This window comes from Squalius cephalus (assembly GCF_949319135.1).
Source record: "Squalius cephalus genome assembly, chromosome: 12".
Classification (NCBI taxonomy): Eukaryota; Metazoa; Chordata; class Actinopteri; order Cypriniformes; family Leuciscidae; genus Squalius; species Squalius cephalus.
In genome coordinates, this window is record NC_137133.1 from 13,330,776 (window position 1) to 13,352,097 (window position 21,322).

At 37.5% G+C, this 21,322-nt stretch overlaps 3 protein-coding genes across 6 annotated transcripts in view; 1 reads left to right on the forward strand and 2 right to left on the reverse strand.

Moving 5' to 3' along the window:
* mcm3l (MCM3 minichromosome maintenance deficient 3, like) overlaps positions 1-21,322 on the reverse strand; it is a 46,557-nt gene that overhangs the window by 3,510 nt on the left and 21,725 nt on the right. The gene's annotated exons all lie outside the window — the stretch shown is intronic.
* LOC307168833 (DNA replication licensing factor MCM3-like) lies at positions 127-21,250 on the reverse strand. 3 transcript variants are annotated; one of them, XM_079889102.1, is made up of 4 exons: positions 18,096-18,559; positions 17,738-17,949; positions 4,753-4,877; positions 127-2,267 (listed from the first exon to the last, which is right to left on the reverse strand). In XM_079889102.1, the coding sequence occupies exons 1-4, from the start codon at positions 18,170-18,172 to the stop codon at positions 2,250-2,252; spliced, it is 432 nt and encodes a 143-aa protein (XP_079745228.1). In that variant the 5' UTR covers positions 18,173-18,559; the 3' UTR covers positions 127-2,249. The 3 variants fall into 3 exon arrangements, 2 of the variants coding, with proteins under 2 accessions (XP_079745228.1, XP_079745229.1); XM_079889103.1 differs by lacking the exon at positions 4,753-4,877 and having other exon boundaries at positions 133-2,267; positions 18,096-19,405; XR_013822992.1 differs by lacking the exons at positions 127-2,267; positions 4,753-4,877; positions 18,096-18,559 and adding an exon at positions 21,145-21,250 and having other exon boundaries at positions 17,908-17,949.
* The window catches only part of LOC307168828 (MARVEL domain-containing protein 3), a 30,172-nt gene continuing 29,124 nt past the window's right edge, over positions 20,275-21,322 (forward strand). For both annotated transcript variants that reach the window (XM_079889094.1, XM_079889095.1), the window contains exon 1: positions 20,275-21,042. The gene's annotated coding sequence lies outside the window, so the exon portion shown is untranslated. The remainder of the gene's footprint in view (positions 21,043-21,322) is intronic.

Sequence of the window (21,322 nt, forward strand, 5' to 3'; positions counted from 1 at the left end):
CTGATTTCAATAAAATGTAGTTCATTTGCAGCAACTTTTAATATTACTTGCATATCACAATAACACCGCTGTTACGACCACTAGGGGTCAGCCGTAACAGGAAAAGGAATGAGTCTCACCACCAGAGAGATATCAAAAATAAGTGTTTATTTCTAAAAGGGTTTAAGCATCAGGGGCAGACAAGGCCAAAATAACAAACAAAAACAATCTTTTGGGTAACCTCTACAATTCCTAAAACAAAAGAAAACAAAATACAATTTAAACTTACCTACCTCCCTAAACCAAAAACAATGTGAAAAGATATACAAAACAAAATGGCGTCAAACCCCCTACCTCCCTTAATTTGGCAAAAATATATATACAATTATCTACAGGGCCCGGTTTTTCAAAAGGTTTAATCCGGATAAAATTGATCCGGATTTAGTAATCCTTTTTTTTTTGCGATCCGTGATCACGTAATCCATCTTACTTTTGAGCCAGTTTTTCAAAGCAACATCGGATTGGATCAATCTGATCCGGATAGGAACTTTTCAGGATCACCAAATCCTGTTTACTAGAGCCTTAAATGGAACCAACAGTGTAGCCTACTGGCTTAGCAAAGAACAACAGTTGGCAAAATACCGGTGGCCACAAATAAGCATTGTTTATTTAAATTTTAAGAAACAGAAACACTGTAATAAACAGAAACATTTTACTTTCCTTATTTTGTTATAATGTTAAATTGCAGATTTTGTTGTTTTACCATATCTCATTAGATGTGACATGCTTCATATATGCTTCAAATATGAAGAAATGTATATATCATCAGTAAACATTGATTTTGTGATCATTCACTTAAAAAAAAAACCTCTTTGGTTTTATTTGGTTTGAAAAATCACAACTGAATCCACCCTTCTGATGGGATCAGGATAATCCTGTTTTTTTGGATCAAATAGATCCCAAACCGAGTTCAAAGTTCTGAAAAACCCAAAGGGCAGGTTTGATCCAGATCAAATTTAAGATCGGATTACATGATCTGATCTTAGTTCAGAATCCCTCTTTTGCTTTTGAAAAACCCATTTCCAAGATTTGATCCAATCCGTGATCCGAAATCCCACTGGATTACTTTTGAAAAACTGGGCCCAGGAGATTAATGTAAAGTCCTGTAAGACTGAAAATACTGGTTGAGGCCCTGGTCTGAGACAAAGGGCTAATTACCATTTGACCTCCCCATACGACCTCACTTCCGCAAACTACTAAGAACTCACACAAGAATATGGTTTAATGTGAATGTTTATCATTGACTGTTATGTTTTTGGTGTCATTTGAAATGTCTCAAAGTGAGTGGTACAGATATCTCATATCCAGATAGATAAAATAAAAGGTAATAAGGTTTATAGAAGTTTAGAGAAAACTGGTTAAGCCATTTGAGGGTGGTTTTCCCCATCCCCCGTATCACCTGGGCACACAGGATAAAGGAAGGTGTGCGTGCTCTATCGGGTCTCTTCTTTGCTGGACACGAATGGAATAGGGTCTCTGTCTCTCTCTCCCTCTCTCTCTCTTTCTATCCCTTTCTCTCTCTCTATCTCAGGTACAAACTGGGTAAGATTATTTGGTGTAACCAATGTATAACCATGTTCTAGATATTTGAATTGATTGTGGAATTGATCTCCGATCTCTGAAATATTAAATTATTACATGTGATTATTCTAACTGATTTTGACATTGTTCATTTAATGGTTAAAAGGAATTGTCAAACATTCGCTCACTTTTAGTGAGGCACAGATATTATTAAAACCTTTCATTTATGGAGTCAGATGAAATAAACGAGAGTATACATAACTAAATGTATTGTAAATTTAACCAACCAATACTTTGCAAAAGTGAGGACAAGAACACGTGATTCCTTCCCCGTGTATTGGCGAACCGGCAGATTGGACCAATATAGCGGGCCTTACAGTCCATAGCAAACAATGCAAAACAGTCAGTTAACAAGTCAGTTAACATTACGAACTGCGAAAGTCAGTTAACAAGGATAAACAGAGGTTCAAAATCACAGTCACAATCTCCAAATAAACACTCACAGCACAATCTCAAATAAACACTCACAAACTCTCAGATATGACACACTAGCATAGACGATGATACAAACAATAGCAAAGTGGTAACAATCAACAATGGCACAATAGTCGGCCATCTTGAGTGTTTGGGGCGGTCCTTATATCTGGATCAGGTGTGGAGGAGAACCAATCGCAGCGTCCAACTAATTATCACCAGATACCGCCCACCTGCAACACAAACAAGCACATGCATCTACGCAAACAATACACAGGACAGAATGGAATCAATGAGTAAATGACAAATAACTCCGGCTCATAACACCCCCACCCACAAAATAAAACGCATACTGTTTTACTGATTGACACGGGACAGTGAATCAGCAATGACATTGTCGGTACCCTTTTTATGACATATCTTCAGAGGTGGGTAGAGTACCCAAAAACTGTACTCAAGTAAAAGTACAAGTACTTATAGAAATATTTACTCAAAGTAAAAGTAAAAGTAATAATCTTAATAGTTACTTGAGTAAGAGTAAAAAAGTATCCAATGAAAAAACTACTCAAGTAAGTAGTAAAAAACTACTTACTTCGGATCATACAGGCCTATATATATATATATATATATATATATATATATATATATGTATGAAGACTTCAGATGCAAAAGCCTCTGAGTGCCATCTGAAACTTTCTTCTAAAACAAGCATTTTTATCAAGCTCATATATTTAAGTTCAGTGATTTCACTTTAATGACAATTAATAGGTACTTTTCATTGCCATTAAAGTGAAATAACTGAACATAAACATACAAGCTTGATAAAAATGCTCTTTAAGAAGAACATTTCAGATGGTACTTATAGGCTTTTGCATCTGAAGTCATCATATATATAAAATTATATTATTTAGATTTTTTTTTATTTAAATGACTATTGTTTTCATAAGTAGATTGGCTCTCTTTGCAACAGAAAGTAAAATCTGTAGCCCGAAAAAGAAAATCATTGCCTGTCCTTTGGTTTGTATAATAGTAACTTATACAGCTACATTTGGATTATTAGACAACGTCGAAATAAAGTGAATCTGCAGAGTGTTGCATTCAAAGCATGTAATTGACACAGAGAAGAAAGAGTTAAAACTCTTCACATGTGCTCGCGCTCATGACTGCTACTGAATATCTGAACACAAAAAAACAAACAAAAGTACATCGACGGATCTTCTTCTGTCGGTTCTCCAAAATATAATCAAATGTATACTGTATTTCTGCAAGCATGTTTAAACTGGTTAACTCAACTGTGTCGACGGCAGGCAAGGCATTCGTTTTCAAGCCGAGTTCGCACGCCACTGCGCAACAATACACACAAACTACCGCGGGATGGCGGGTGTTCATAAACTGTGAACAATGGTAGCTTATTTAATGTATAAATTAATGGATATGTCCAAAAAACGGGTAATGTCATACTTTCTAGTAGTGATAAAATGGCGTAATAATCTGTTTGGTTGTTAAATGTATTGTGAAATGAAATCGAACATATCGTCCTGTGGAATCATTCATTCACAGACAGCTTACGAAGATGTTCAACTAATAAAGATCTTCATCGCAGGCAAATATATGATGCATTGGAAGATTTGCTCTCACTTGACTGTACTGTAGGTCCACTGCCACTTCATCCAACGCTCGATGTCCTTAAATCTTCCTGTTACGACTCCGAGTCGAGTGTGAATTGAAATCGTTTCAGACGATTCAGTGCGTGCAGGGAACTGAACAGATCATTCAAACTGATTCGCGAACCGATTTAGACAGATCTACCAACTTGTTTGATGAAGTCTTTGAACAGAATCGACTCAAAAGAGTGATTCATTTGTGAATTGAGCATCGCTCAAGCCCAGAAAAAAGATACATCGCACTTACGCATTTAACAACACATATTGCATTAAAATAAAGTAACGAACGTCGCCCAACGTAACGAAGTAAAAGTACAGTTTTTTCATTAGAAATGTACTCGAGTAAAAGTAATAAGTACCCACATTCAAATCTACTCTTAAAAGTAAAATTTTTCCAAAAAAATACTCAAGTAAATGTAACGAAGTAAATGTACTTCGTTACTACCCACCTCTGCATATCTTCAAGTTGTAACTTTGGCAGATTAGTGACCATCTCATAAGACGATGATTAGCATTTGACATGCGTTGAAGAAATATAAGAGGGTTATGGTCAGTGTAAACAGTAACAGGCTGTGAACTCGAACCAATGTAGACTTCAAAAGGTTGGACAGCAAGAATTAAGGCAAGAGCTTCTTTTTCGATGGTACTGTAGTTAAGCTGATGCTTGTGGAATTTTTTTGAAAAGAAACTAATTGGGTGATTTAAACCAGCAGCATCTGTCTGAAGTAGGACGGCACCCGCACCGGTACCACTAGCATCAACTTTTAAGACGAAAGGCTGTTCAAAACAGGGGGCAACAAGAACAGGGGCACTACAAAGCAAAATTTTTTAAAGCTTCAAAAGCGAATTGACATTCCGAAGACCACTTAAATGGGACTGCCTTACGTAATAGTCCGGTGAGAGGACAAGCAACGTCAGAAAAATTCTTGCAAAAACAGCGGTAATATCCAGTCATTCCAAGGAATCGACGGAGCTCTTTTCTAGTCTTAGGAACTGGGAAATCAAGGATAGCTTGTATTTTTGAGTTAAGTGGACAAACCTGACCATTACCAACCTTCTTTCCTAGGTACGTTACAGTGGCACAACCAAACTCGCATTTTGACAAGTTCAGTGTGAGATTAGCATCTCTCAGATGTTTGAAGACATCGTCCAAGGTTCTGAGGTGGTCTTCCCACGTATCTGAATAGCACACAACATCATCAAGATAAGCTTCACAATTAGACACATCAGACAACACTATGGACATTAAACGCTGAAAGGTAGCTCCAGCATTGCGAAGTCCAAAAGGCATTACTCGGTACTGTAGAAACATCAGGGGTGGCAAAAGCAGAGATTTCAGATGCTCGCTCTGTTAGTGGCACCTGCCAATACCCTTTAAGCAGATCAAGTTTAGTCATAAATTTAGCGTTACCTACACGATCAACACAATCTTCCATGCGAGGAAGCGGAAAAGAATCAGCTTTGGTTAAAGCATTAACTCTCCTATAGTCAGTACAAAACCTTGAGGTACCATCTGATTTAGGGACGAGTAGACATGGTGAACACCATGGACTGGCACTAGGAACTGCTAAATTATGTTCTAGCAAGTACTGAGTTTCTTGCTTCATTAGTTCTTTTTTAACTGGGTTGACACGATAAGCATTCTGTTTAACTGGGACGTGCAGACCAACATCTATATCATAGTTTATCACATGGGTAGTTGAAGGAAAATCATTAAACAAGGTCGGATACCTACTAATAAGATTGGTAATATCAGCCTGGGCAGATAGAGATAAGTGTGACAATTTTTTTGATAAGTTTGCCAAAGTTTCAGAGTTTGGTAAACAAGCAGACAAGAAAGAGGCACTATTCATTCTCAAATCATTACTTTCAGGTGAATATTCTGACAATGGCACAGTAACTGGTACAACCGTAGCAACAGGTATATTAACCTCCTTAGAATCGGAACGTGACACGTATGCCTTAAGCATATTAACATGACAAACTCGTGACTTCCTTTTACGGTCAGGGGTATTAACAACATAGTCAGTATCTCCTAGCTTCTCCTTAACCTCATAAGGGCCAAAACATTTAGCTTGGAGTGCTGAACCTGGCACTGGAAGTAGAATGAGAACTTTGTCTCCAGTCTTCAATGAGCGCTGTACAGCCTTCTGATCATAGCGAGTTTTCATTTGGGTTTGGACTGAACCGAGTGAGCGTTTTGCCAACTCCCACACAGTGTGTAGTCGCTCGCGGAATGCACTGACATAATCTAGGACACTGGTAGTTTGAGACGGATGTCTAGAAGAAAGAATTTGCTCTTGCAAAATTTTCAATGGACCACGAACAGTGTGTCCAAAGATTAACTCAGAGGGACTGAACCCGAGTGACGCTTGGGTAGTATTACGAACTGCGAATAACAAGAGCGGGTTCTCCTCATCCCATTCTTTTTCACGGTCAACACAGAAGGTTCGAAGCATTGATTTTAATGTTTGATGAAAGCATTCGATAGCGCCTTGTGACTGAGGGTGGTATGCACTGGATACCTGATGTTTGATATTTAACTGTTTCATTACCTTTGCGAACACTCTGGACATAAAATTGGTGCCTCGATCAGACTGAATGCATTTTGGCATTCCAAACATAGTGCAGAACTTAACAATTGCTTTGACAATCGTAGGAGCTTTGAGAGAACGTAGCGGTATTGCCTCGGGAAATCTGGTCGACGCACACATTAACGTTAAAAGATAAGCGTTTCCAGACTTCGTTCTGGGCAATGGACCAACACAGTCAATCAGAATTCGCTCAAAGGGTTCACCCAGCACTGGTATTGGCTTCAGTGGGGCTGGGGGAATCACTTGATTTGGTTTTCCCGCCATTTGACAAGCGTGGCAGGACTTACAAAATTTGGCTACATCTGACTTCATCAAAGGCCAAAAGAAATGCTTCAATAAATAATCGTATGTTTTTCGAATACCAACATGACCAGAAAGTTCATGATCATGTGCAACACTCATTACCTGTTCTCTGTAAGGTTTCGGGACAACAACTTGAAAGACAGCTCTCCAGTCATTATCTGCGTGACTTGGAGTCCACTTACGCATCAGTACACCATCTTCAAGGTAGTACGCCACAGGATGCTCTGACAGCACAGACGGGTCAACAGTAACTGCAATACAGTGATTCAAAGTTTGATCAACACGTTGCGCTTCAATTAACTGTGGCTTACCAAAGGATAGATCAACATTAGGAAGTGCACACACATCTATCTCAACTGCCTCAGCTTCCTTCTCTGTCTGGGCAAAATCCTCAGCACACATAATAGTCGGGGAGCCAAAGTCTCAAAAGCTCAATAAAATGGGTTGAACCTGACATGGTCTGTTATACTTTTTATTTGTGTTTTTTCTGTTAACTTTGACCCTAAGAACCAATAATTGGAGGGTCTGCTCTGCCGGAAATATCGCGAAAAAAAATTGTGGCCATTTTAGTGTATGCACCCTTTATTTTTTATCAGAAAAATTTGAAAAATGATTTTTTTCCTCAAATCCTCAGTGGGTTTGGTAGGCTGTCAATAAATGCATTCCAGATACAAAGAACACATTTGCTGACAACATCCACTGAAAAAATAACTCTTAAAACACATTTCTACATGATTTTGCATCAATTTAATGCCAAAAAATTAGGCGTTTTCTCACTTTTTTCCAATATTTTCATCTTTACTTCATTGGCAATCAACTATTCCCCCAAGTTATGACATCAGTCAATATGTCATTCTTTTCACCAAACAGTATACTCATTCCACAGAAAAAATCATAAAAATCCAACCAAAATCAATGGATCTGTGATGATTTCACTAATAGTTGATCAGCAGGCTCAGAACCACAATAGAATTGTAGGCTACTCTCAAACTTCCAAAAGACATGTAGTCCATGAGCCAGGGGGGTTGATCGGTATCATCGGGGGGAAAAATGCTATCATTGTTTTTTGGCAAGGTATACACCCCTAGTATTAGAAAAATCACGATAGCAGTGCAGGGGTGGTAGCGAAATCACTTTTTTCAGCTCATGAAGTTACTAACCCCCAAAGATAAATTCCGTTTTTGAAATCTGGTGTATATCTGGTTTAGGCTCATGCTAGAGATATTGTCAATATTTTATAATATGGTGCTTGGTATCGCTGGAAAGGGGACCTTTTAGGCTTTCATTTAAGCCCAGTACTGAATCTGTCTGACAAACACAGAGGTCACATGACTTCTTTAAACCAGAAATAACACACATTTTTTCACAATTTCCGCCTAACACTGTATGCTTTATTTTATCCCTGTGGTATGAAAGAACACCACGGACACAAAACTCAACAACTTCAATACTCAAGGCACTCTGATGACTCAGAAAATGTATAATATACCCATACTATTTATTTGTGAGAGCCTTAAATTAGACTTGTGCAGCCAGCACAAGTCTTCAAAATAGAATAGAGCCAATAGAATGGACAAATAGAATACCCTAGTCCAGGGCCAAATGTTGTAATAAAAACACTTGTAATTGGTGTAACAAAATGTTTCTATCATGTATTTTGATATTCACCCACTTTCAGTTAGAATGTCAGAAAGTAGCTCATGCACTGAATGTTGATGGATTTTGACAAGGTTTTGTCAGTTTTGTGAAAAGATTGTTGGAATCAATCGCTGTAAAAATCCATTATTGTCTATCCATTATAAAAGTGCATATGTCCATCTATCCATTATAAAAGTGCATCTATCCATTATAAAAGTCCATCTATCCATTATAAAAGTGCATCTATCCATCATAAAAGTGCATCTATCCATTATAAAAGTGCATCTATCCATTATAAAAGTGCATCTATCCATCATAAAAGTGCATCTATCCATTATAAAAGTGCATCTATCCATTATAAAAGTGCATCTATCCATCATAATAGTGCATCTCTCCATCATAAAAGTGCATCTATCCATTATAAAAGTCCATCTCTCCATTTTAAAAGTGCATCTGTCCATCATAATAGTGCATCTCTCCATTCTAAAAGTCCATCTCTCCATTTTAAAAGTGCATCTGTCCATTATAAAAGTCCATCTCTCCATTTTAAAAGTGCATCTGTCCATCATAATAGTGCATCTCTCCATTCTAAAAGTCCATCTCTCCATTTTAAAAGTGCATCTGTCCATCATAAAAGTGCATCTATCCATCATAAAAGTCCATCTCTCCATTATAAAAGTGCATCTATCCATCATAAAAGTGCATCTATCCATCATAAAAGTGCATCTATCCATCATAAAAGTGCATCTATCCATTATAAAAGTGCATCTATCCATCATAAAAGTGCATCTATCCATCATAAAAGTGCATCTATCCATTATAAAAGTGCATCTATCCATTATAAAAGTCCATCTCTCCATTTTAAAAGTGCATCTCTCCATTTTAAAAGTGCATCTGTCCATCATAATAGTGCATCTCTCCATTATAAAAGTGCATCTATCCATTATCAAATTGCATCTATCCATCATAAAAGTGCATCTGTCCATTATAAAAGTGCATCTCTTCATCATAAAAGTGCATGTCTTCATGTTCATTTTATGAAGTATACTTAAAGCTACACTGTGTAACTTTTTTAGTTGATTCTTAGCAAAAATCACTTAGTTCTTTCAAAAATATATGTGCTCATTAATATATATTTACTTCTTTCAAGTAATAAAGTATTCTCTTAAGTTTATAATCTGCCATTGAAAGTACATACGGGTGAGGGGTTCGAATGCCGGTCGCCATGTTGCCCCTCCATCTTGAAACTACATTAGCCAAAGAGGGACATACCTGTAAATTCAAGCTTCGCCTTTTGCGTTTTTTATTACTCAGTGACACCGTGACGAATGCGAGGGGGAGATTACTCGCGAGCGCCGGCAGATTTGAAAGATAGTGTGGTGTGTGTGTGTGTGTGTGTGTGTGTGTGTGTGTGTGTGTGCGTACTCACATTTGAAAGAGAGAATTAAAACGTCAACGCGACAGACAAATCAGCAAGACCATAGTCAATATTGGAGTAACTTTTCCCAGATGGAAAGAGCTCATGAGGAGAAAAGATTTTAAAACGGACGCCGAGGTTGCCTGCTTTCTTCTCGACAGGTAATTCAGCCTGTTGTAATTCATTTGTGTAAATTCGAAGTTTTATAGTTGCTTGTCTAACCATAGCATGGTTGTGCATAACGCCAGAACGACCTCTAGTATAACTTCATCCTCGCGTCAATGGTGAAAAAGTATGGTTACCTTGTAACATAAATCTGTGCTGCGACGGATCACAGGTGATGAATAGTTTTAAAGGCGCAATTTTTTTAAGCTATATATAAAAAAGGACACTGTACGTTTTAGTTATTTTTAATTGCTTTTACTGTGTACACATTGTAACGTTAGCCTAATCTAATTATGCTGGGATAGCCGATTCCAAGGGTGACGTTTACCTCCTGACATCTGTCCTGTAGTTTTATTCATTTTAGACGTATTGTTTATTATTGTCATGGACGAAGTCGATAACTGGAAGCCATGTTAATCTTGGAATAATACGGCCACCGTAGGAGTTAAAACGCCCTCGGAATTGAGAGGAACAGAAACTAAAATTCATTGGGTAGTCATATACAATTTCACCGCTAGATGGGGGTAAAAATCACACAGTGTAGCTTTAAGTAATTTTCAAGTATATTTTTAAGTATACTTTATGTAGTAAGTATACTAATATCAATGTGTACTTGTAGTAAAATTGTGTACTATTTCAAAACTGCTTGGGACTAAATTGGCTCACTTTTAGTATTTTTAGTATTTGTAAGAGTAGTAAACTAAGTACACAACTAGGTTTCTCATTTGTAATGCATCTGTCCTACAAGTGAACTTATAAGTAAACTAGTAATTTACTGTTTTAATACAAGTAGTAAATTTTTTAGTTTATGAAAGTACACACTGATGTGTACTCTCAGTAAACTACTATATGTATCTGAAAAAAAACTATGTAAAAAAGTATATTTAATTGACTACTCAATCAAAAGAGTTAACACAACTACAAGACAAGTATACTTTAAATTCGTAATTATTCTTTTAAGCAGGGTTCACCAATCTTGGTCCTGGAGGGCTGCTGTTCTGCAGAGTTTAGCTCCAACCCCAATTAAACACACCTGAACCAGCTAATCAAGGTCTCACTAGGCATACTAGAAACTTTCAAACAGGTGTGTTGGAGCCGGTTGGAGCTAAACTCTGCAGGACAGCGGCCCTCCAGGACCGAGATTGGTGAACCCTGCTTTTAAGTATATCTGGATCAAAAGATTGAGTTCAAGTACAGGCCAAATATACCTGGGCCCGTATTCATAAAGAATCTTAATGCAAAGAGTAGCTCCTAGTGACAAAATTCTAAGAAAATTCTTAGAAATGTGGCCGTTTACTCTTAAAATTAAAGAAAACATCCCAGTAAAGAAAAAAGTAATTCAGAAAGCATCTTAACCCTTAGGTCATCTTAACCCTTAGGCATCTTAACCTCTTAAGGTCAAAATTGTTAGGAGCACGGACGAGGACTTTTAAGAGGCTTAAGAGTTTCTTCAGCAGAGGAGAACATGGCAGAAAGAAGAAGGAGAAGAAATCTGTTGCAGACAATGGGTGACAGTGAGTTAATAAGACGCTATAGATTAGATCGTGCAGGGATCATGTTTGTGACTGATCTTATTAGAGACGCACTAACATCTCCGACAGCGCAGAAATGCAATAGCGCCAGAAATGAAAGTAATCACTAGCCTACATTACGATATTTGGCAACTGGGAAAATGCAACAATGCAGCAGTGTGTAATGTACACAGTCGCATGTAATTTCATAGTGAAGGCTTAGAATAGACACTATACTTAAAATCACTATTTTTTTCCTTCTTGGACTACCAGCCAATCACAGTCTTCAAAAGATTGTGTCATACATAGCAACGGGGTCAGCCCCGCCTCCTCACTAAGATGAAAGTTTTTGTCTTTTCCTTGCTCAGAGTTGCTCTCAGATTGGCCCCGAATCGCTCTTAAGCTAAGACTCCTACGTAAAAGTTTTTAAAGGAGAACTCCGGTCAATTTTAACATTGAGCTCATTTTTTTGTAAATTTGGAGTGCTGTCAATACAGAGAACAACGACAAAAATCGGTGTTGCCTACACCATGTTATACTCTTTTTAAAATTTGCACCCTGTTGACTTCAATGGGGCAAGTTTTAAACCTGCTTTTAGCCTCTTAACATCCTTGATGTGTCATTACAAGTGCACAGCCATGTGAGTGATTCCTTCAGAGTGAACGCGGGTCAATCTGACTGCAGTAGATGTGAAAGATATGGATAAAAATGATAATAATTCAGCCACCGCTCACAGAAAACAGACTGCTTTAAAAACAGACTGCTTTCTCCTTATGAAATGTGCATTTCTCTCTGGCGCGTTCTGAGAAGATCGCGACGCATCGTCAACTTCATCTTTGCAGTAGACACAGAAAACACTTGTTTATTAAAAACAATTAAAATGTCTAGCTATATATGACATATTAATAATCATTATTTTTGCCGGTTCTTTGTGACAGCTTTTAGATGCTTTATTCGCAACGCCACCCACATGTTGAACGAGTCACACCGCATCAGCACCGAAAACATGATTTTTTTTCAAATCTAAAATAAAAAATCGTGATACGAACCGAATCGTAGTTTTGGTCTATCGTTACAGCCAGATGAGAAAGCAAGAGTTTATGGTTTAAAAAACAAACAAACAATGGCTATCTGAACATCTTTGCCAAGCGCAAACCAGTACAGAATTAGGCTAATCAATAAATTATCGGGGAGGGTCATGCCTTTTTTCACAATCATTTTGGAGGGTCATAGAAAAAATTATTGCTGGCGAAGGGAGGGTCATGTCTTTTTTGACAACAGATCTCAAAACTCCTCCGGTGGCCCCTTAAATAAATAACGAACAGTCCCTAAGTAACAGAGATATGGAATTTATTTATTTATTTTTTAATTATGACTTTATGCCTAAAAATACCCAGTCACAAAAAAAAAACATTAAAGCTATTCCATGACTTTATATCACTTTTTTCCTTTTAAGGGCTCATACTGTCCATTTTTGCTAACTTTGGCCTTCATGAACAATTGTTTTTACATAATCAAATGGCAGAGACACAATGTGACTCTAAACTCAATTGTGCATTTCAGATGCCGTCGTACCATAACCTCATCTGCAGAGAGAAACTAGAATACACATGTAATGAAGGACATAAAGACATCATAGGGGATTGTGAAGATATTTCACTGGAACTTGGTCTTCATTACATCTATATCGTGTTCAATGTCAATTGTTATTTATTAATGTATTCAACTAACCTCTGTTGTTAGAGCACTGTCATTTTTGCTACAATCTGCAATGTCAATAAAAAATAAAAGTACCTAATTGACACAACATGCTGTTTTTTTAAGATATAAGACCCGGCAGATAGAGGGCTAAAAAAATAACTTATAAAAAAATAATAGTAATATTAATAATATGAAGATACTAACAGGCTTGGGAGGGTTACTTTAAAAATGTATTCCGTTACAGTTACAAATTACTTCATAAAAAGTATTCAGTAACGTAATCCAAGTACTATAATATGAAAGTAATGTAACTGATTACTTTTGGATTACTTCAAGGTCATGTATATAAATAAAGTCAAGCAAGAAGAAATATTATTAAAAAATAAAAAATAAAATTTATTTATTAAGAATTTGGTCCAGTGTACAATATTTACAAAATATACACACAGGCCTGAATATATATTTATGTAAAGGGCTATACAGACATCTAGTGGCTAATGTATGGTCAAGTCAAGTCAAGTTTATTTATATAGCGCTTTTCACAATACAGATTGTATCAAAGCAGCTTCAAAGAATTAAATTAAAATAATACATCAATGTTTGTTTCTAGTGGAAAACGTCCACGTTTGGTAATGCTGATCAATAGTATTGTTGATTGATTAATTAAATTAAATATCCCCAAATATCCCCAACTGAGCAAGCCAAAGGCATCTGTATGGTATTACAGATTATTTTGTTTTATTTTTAACTAAAAAATAAAAACACAACATTTAACATTTTTACACAATCTACATATTAGTTTATTTTAAAATAGGCCTACATGTTGACTAAAGCCGTGATCTTTCTTAAAGGTCCCGTATTATGCCCCTTTTCACAAGATGTAAAATAAGTCTCTGAGGTCCCCAGAGTGTGTATGTGAAGTTTCAGCTCAAAATACCCCACAGATCATTTTTTACAGCATGTTTAAATTGTCATTTTTTGGGGCTCAGAAAAATGCGCTGTTTTAGTGTGTGCCCTTTAAATGCAAATGAGCTGCTGCTGGACGGCACAGGGGGCGGAGCTTCATGAGCTCGCTCTCAGTCTCTCAGGACAATTTCATCTCACGGAATGATGATAATATCAGAAACTCTCAGTAACGGTGTTCATTTCGAGTCGGACAATAATGCCTACAGAGTCAGAGTGCTGTATAGAGATGAAACAGGTATAGTTTATTATAATGTATTTGTCATCTGCTTGTATGTATCCATTATGTATAGCCTACAAGTCTGCTGTCTGAATGATGATCAAACATATACTGATGAGTTTAATAAAGTTTATTGTACATCACACAAAAGATGAAGCATCAGTTTTACTTCAGAAAATCACCGTAAGAGCTGAGTAAACACAGTAAGTTATTAGAAGTGCGCAAGTATAAACAAATTTCGGTAGAGTTGAGGGAGCATTCCTGTGGGCGGAGGTGAGTCAAAAAACGGTTTTAATGACGTCATTAAAGAAGGAAGTAGAGGGATGTAGTCCAAACGGGCCGTTCGATGTAGGCGACTTCTGTTAAATAAAATATCTCGCTTGGCATTGAACTTTGAGCTTTATAATTTTACAGATATTATTTATACTCTAACAACAACATTACACACTAACTAAAGTTTGAAACATGGGATCACGAAGAACGGGACCTTTAATTTGCCTGACTGAACTTGGGGCGTTGGCAGTGGAAGTTCCCCTACGTTACCTAGACAGCGAACATCCCGTTACGTGAGAAAAGATTAAGAAAGGACATTTTGGGTACTAAAAAAGCTACTCTCCTAATTTCTACAAAATAGCAGCAGAATTTCCATGCATTAAAAGCGATTTTACACGCAGGCAGCATCGTTTCTACTAGCAGCAGTGATTCAATCTGTGTCTGAGGAGATTGTAGAAAGCTGTTATTTGCGCATGCACCAGCGCGTGGCACACGTGTATGGCGTCATTTTTTAGTCAAATGTCATGAGCGTGTAAGACATGCTCACGAGCACATTATGTTATTTCACGCGCGCAAAAATGAACCTTCAGCTGGCATGATAAAAGTACTCGCGCAAAAATTAAACAACCGAGAGGTGTACAGGTAGCTGCGAGCGAGCGCCTGGCATACTCTCATAGGTTAACTCTGCTTGTACAGTAGAATCCTGCTCGCGCGCAGTGGATTTCTGCTCGCGGAGTGCTGTTTTGCTCGCGTAGTGGATTTCTGCTCGCTCAGCTGATTTCTGCTCGCTCGAGTCTACATGACTTTTGACAATTTGGGGGCGGAAACCAAGGAGGGCACTGACCCTCTTATGATTGGTCACTTTCATTATGGAAAATCTTGGGAAATCCTAACCCCGCCCACCTTCAGACGCAGCGCGAGTCACTCAGCTCGCTCTGCTACTCCGGCTATCTCTGTATATTTTAGACAACGAAATATGTGATAAAACACCATACTAACTCTTTTCGTTTTCATTTAAAGAAATCTTAAACATGATAGCCACACAAATGTGGTTCATGCAACGCGTATTGATTATATTCACTGCACATAACGTTTGCCTATTAAAAAAAAAACTAAATATAAAACACAAACCTGCCTCTTTTCGTTTTAAATATAATATAAAAACATTAAACATTTTAATATGGTCCAGGCAATATGTGCATTTGTACTAAACAACAGATTTTGCAGTAAACAACATTACAGTTTTTAAATTTTTAAATACAATTATTACAATTTAAAATGACAAAACTCAACCCAGTCTCTTTTTGTTAAATTTCAGTTTGATCAATATTAGCCATAATAAAAGTATAAGTAAAAGGTATAAGAAGCTATAAGCTACAAATAAAGCAAACAATTCAGTCAAACATACAAAGTCAGCGCTCTTGTCTAACCATACAACGATGACCGGGCGCTCGGCACTCATGTACCCCGCCTGGAACAGCCTTTCCTCGGTTATAGTCTTTCTGACGTTCGCCGCTTTCGCTGGGGTCTCTGTAGTGGTTAAACATGAGATATAATTCGTCTTGTGTATATCTAACGGGCGATTTTTGGTCTCGTGAATCTATAATTTATTCCCTGGCCATTGTGGCCAATAGTTTTGGCTGAGGGGAAGTTTCATAACTTTATAAGCTATTACCGTTGTATGGTTTTACTAGAGCGCTGACTTTGTGTGTTTGACTGAATTGTTTGCTTTATTTGTATAGCTTCTTATACCTTTTACTTATACTTTTATAATGGCTAATATTGATAAAACTGAAATTTAACAAAAAGAGACTGGGTTGAGTTTTGTCATTTTAAATTGTAATAATTGTATTTAAAAATTTAAAAACTGTAATGTTGTTTACTGCAAAATCTGTTGTTTAGTACAAATGCACATATTGCCTGGAACATATTAAAATGTTTAATGTTTTTATATTATATTTAAAACGAAAAGAGGCAGGTTTGTGTTTTATATTTTGTTTTGTTTTTAATAGGCAAACGTTATGTGCAGTGAATATAATCAATACGCGTTGCATGAACCACATTTGTGTGGCTATCATGTTTAAGATTTCTTTAAATGAAAACGAAAATAGTTAGTAAGGTGTTTTATCACATATTTCGTTGTCTAAAATATACAGAGATAGCCGGAGTAGCAGAGCGAGCTGAGTGACTCGCGCTGCGTCTGAAGGTGGGCGGGGTTAGGATTTCCCAAGATTTTCCATGATGAAAGTGACCAATCATAAGAGGGTCAGTGCCCTCCTTGGTTTCCGCCCCCAAATTGTCAAAAGTCATGTAGACTCGAGCGAGCAGAAATCAGCTGAGCGAGCAGAAATCCACTACGCGAGCAAAACAGCACTCCGCGAGCAGAAATCCACTGCGCGCGAGCAGGATTCCACTGTACAAGCAGAGTTAACCTATGAGAGTATGCCAGGCGCTCGCTCGCAGCTACCACACCTCTCGGTTGTTGAATTTTTGCGCGAGTACTTTTATCATGCCAGCTGAAGGTTCATTTTTGCGCGCGTGAAATAACATAATGTGCTTGTGAGCATGTCTTACACGCTCATGACATTTGACTAAAAAATGACGCCATACACGTGAGTCATTACTGGCAACAGAACCAGGAACTATTGTATAATCAAGCAGCGCTTAATATAGTGTTATTATTCCAAAATACTGATTTATTTAGTTTTAAATGAAGCCATTGTAATTCTGAAAGTATTCCCCCTTTTTTCAAAATGTAACTATAATCTGATTACTACGTTTTTTGACGTAACTGTAACAGATTACAGTTACTGGATTTTTGTATCCTGATTACATAACGCCGTTACATGTATTCCGTTACTCCCCAACCCTGGATACTAATATACTAATATTAATGAAAATAAATATCATTGAAAAGGTTATTTATAACACCATTAAGGTACTTTTTCTTAAGAGTGTAGTCCCAGACTGAAATGCATGTTTGAGCGGTTTTAACTGAAAGCAACTTGCATTAATATATCTCATTAAAATTTGTCAATGCCATTGTTTTGTCTCAAGATGCACACCACACCAGTAATGTTTTTTTCCTAAGGCACGTTTATAAAAGCCACTTAAATGACCATGAGGTGAAAAACATCCACATCACGTAGCTCGAATTTGAAATGTTTGAAATGAGTTTGAAATGTTGAACTATTTGAAAAGAATAGTTAAACCTAACAATCATAATTTGTAAAATGGAAGTAAATCCTACTCACACTTGGTCACAATTCCTTCCACACACACACAAGATTTCCCAGAAAGCGTGCACTTAAGAGTACGTGGAGACACACGTTTGTTCCCAAAGCTGCCCTCAAAACCAATGTGGAACTCTTCAAACTGCTTCGTGTAAGTGGCGTCTATTGAAGCCACAAGGTCCTTTAGGGCTTTCTGGAACACCACCAGCTCAGCAAAAGCATTCTTCAGTAATCTATTGAGAAGAGACCATTAATCAGATCACTGTCAGAAGATTCAGGGATCAATTCTTCATGGTCAAAGTACTTCATGAAATGAGAAAATTGTGTTAAAACAAAACGAGAACATATATGTTTTATTCATTTTTAAAATAATACTCACTCTTTAGCTCTTTTTTCACTTTTTCGTCGCAGGTCATTAATGTTAACAACAAGGCGACACTGGCCCTCAGACACCATACTCCTGACCTTCTCATGATAAATACCCTGGTCTTGCTGTAAATGAAAAAATATATATATATTTAGCGTTTGCACAAATCAAAAGACCCACAACAGGTCAAAAGTAGAAACACAAAGAATAAAATAATTCACATCATCATCCAAAAAGTCCAGGTACTCCCTCTGTAACACTCTCAGCTCGAGGTCCTCAAGCCCAGAATCCATTTCTACTACAACCGTGTCAGCATGTACATTACAAAAAAAACTACAATATCTAATAATTTGCAATTCAACATGGAAAATCAAACACACACATACAACAGAATCAAACGCCTGTCTTGGAAACAGGTGGGGCCACAAGCCTGCAAATCAATTATGTTAATTAGGAGCATTAACCAATCCGGAGCCTCTGATTATCAATTATACAACTACAGAGACCTTGCTGCTTCCAACTATCTGTTGAACATAAAGATTAATTTGATAAAAGTCACTGGACACTGAGCACAATACATGTAAGCCATTTGTCTATTTAAAGTGCACCGCTTGCTTGAACCAAAACAATGGCAGAGCAGATGAATGTGGTCCTTGTGAAATACCAAGTCACACTCAGTCTTTTTGCAACAACCCGTACAGAATTAATTGATTCTATTATACTGTATTCGACAAAGCCAGTGAACACACATCTGAGACATTTACATGCATCCTTAATAAGAACTCATAAAGACATTACAGTGTATTAATCTGACAATTATTCATTGAGTTTATTTCGTATTGCTGGACATTTACAGTTGACACTGACACAGTTGCATAATGCGCATATAAATTACAATGTTATTTTATTACGACATTCCAGAATGGTGCCTTAGGTAACAACCCATTTCAAGCGGAGTTTATGGCTGCATTCCAAATCGCATTCCCTAGGAGAAAAACAGTATGTGACAAAAGAAGTATGGCTGAATTCAGTACTCATAAAAGAGTAGGCAAAAAGTAACCGGATGACCAACTTCCCGCGAGATTATGAAGTGTGCATACAATTGACACTTTACTATCTCATGAGGCCACGGACGAGTATTTATGAAGCGACACTGGTGTTTCTCAAACGGAAGGCTGCATATCCACGTCATCTAACGTCGCTGAAGGCCGTCTCAATTTGAAGGATCCTTGGAAGGGTGCCTTCGTTTCGCGTCCTTCTTTCGGCCTGTTTTGAAGGATGCATCGGATGTATCCTTCATGGCCTTAAATCACCCACAATCCTTTGCACACATTTAAATTCACGAAAATAAACTGACGGAAAACGAGTCGGTACTGAGCTCGTCTGAGTTTATTATGAAATTACACATGAAATGTACATGAAAGTAGGCCTATAAATGTTATCTTTTGTTTTGCTGTGAGTTAATCACTTAACACTAAATTGTCAATAATGTAAGCCACTGGGAGACCGCAGGCGCTTGTCATTCACTGCATTGCATTGATAGAAAGCTAGTTAATGTAAAGATTTGTAATAATTTTTCCAAAATTAAGTTTAAATTGTATTTTTCGTGATGTGACTGCGGGGGTGAAAACATTTATGACGTCGCCATGCACACTTACTAGACCGTGTAATTTTAGCATTTAATGCTGAGGAGACTAGCCTACAAGTCTTACTAGGACTGAAGGACTGAACTAGGAAGGACGCAGTCTCAGTAGGATGCAGCCTTCCGTTTGAGAAACAACCGACGCTGGGTCACATGACAACATGGCGGATGTAGTCTGTCCAGATTACATTCATACTACACACACTCATGGTGCCTTCACGTGCTATGGTAATTATGGTAAATACCAAAAGCCGACATGGAAAATGCACATGAACACCCCCTCATGTGGTATTTTCCACTGGGCAACTCGTAGAATATTTTGATGCACGAGTTGCCGAGATGAGATAACCTTTGACCTTTTCAAAATGGCGGAGAGCAACGCAAGAGTCGTGAATACTGTTAGCGGATAGTTTTTGTAGCCTATACAATGTTGTGTCATTAACGATTGTAATATATTGCGTTAACACTCAATTTTCAACTTCGCCGCAATTTCCTTGGTTCATATTTAATCATTTTATGTCATGTTTTTTTTTTTTAATTATTAATTATGTTTTAATCATCAGAAAGCACCACATTTACGTTTTTTTTTTTTTTTTTGCTTTTTTTGTAAAGATAAAAAAGATACTCTACTGACACAGACCTTGCGGGTTCTACATTACGACAACAAAAGCACTTGAACACAACACACTGGTAAATACCAGTTCACAAGTGGAAAATATCATCTTTTCCATAGCACGTGAAGGCAGCATCATTCATACCCTGATAGCACAAGTACATCTCGGAGAGGTCTATTTGATGTCTGCGAGATGTATTTTTTAGAGTGTTTGCTCATCTGCAAATACATCTCTAGGACATTTCAGTTATATGTCATATAAACAATTTAGAAGAAGTCCTAAAGATTTAGAATGTATGTAAAACTGCTTTTTCTAAGATGTTTATCAGGTGTTTTTACACAGCAGATGATTTTAACAGATCTTTAGCAGACATCTTGTGCTATCTGGGTATAGCATGCTTTTTTTTAGCGGTCGTGAAGTAGGCTATACTTATTCAAAAATAAGTAGGCCTACTTATTCAAGAGAGCTATTTCGGACGCAGCCTATGATTCGTTCTTGCGATGCAGATGCAGCGTTTTGAACGAATCTTTTAAGTGATCGAGTCTCTTCGCATTGCAGACTCTTTTGAAGCGTATGACTGCGTTCGTTCCTGTTCGTCTTCAGAATTCAAATGCTTGGACCTGTTGAACTAACACGCCCTCCTCTTCCCAGTTCCAGTTCCTGAAGCAGATGGAACGTCTCCTCAGTGTGTAGCTACGAGTTGGTATGTCGTTGCGATTGACATTCTAAAAAAAGCTGCTTCTTTTTTTAAGAATCATTTGTGTCAATGATTATTGACTCATTCATAACAAAAAAAGACACTCACTTATCGCCACTCACTAGCGTAATGACGTGATCTTGAGATCGCGCAACAGTTCGAGTGCAACCGAACTCAGACCACCTCCTCCAGGTAGGCTAGTCTCGAGTTCGGTACTCCGCACCCGGGTCATGACTCATGAGTCATGACAGGTTTCACATTAGCAAATATAGCAATTTTTCATGGG

Excerpts from the sequence above, each read along its gene's own strand:
- LOC307168833 (XM_079889102.1), bottom strand. The coding sequence starts at position 18,172 with ATGGTGTCTGAGGGCCAGTGTCGCCTTGTTGTTAACATTAATGACCTG. Across the intron at positions 17,950-18,095 it reads AGTGAAAAAAGAGCTAAAGA|ATTACTGAAGAATGCTTTTG; the intron begins GTGAGTATTATT and ends TCTTCTCAATAG. Across the intron at positions 4,878-17,737 it reads GGAAGGAATTGTGACCAAGT|ATACGTGGGAAGACCACCTC; the intron begins GTGAGTAGGATT and ends TGTGCTATTCAG.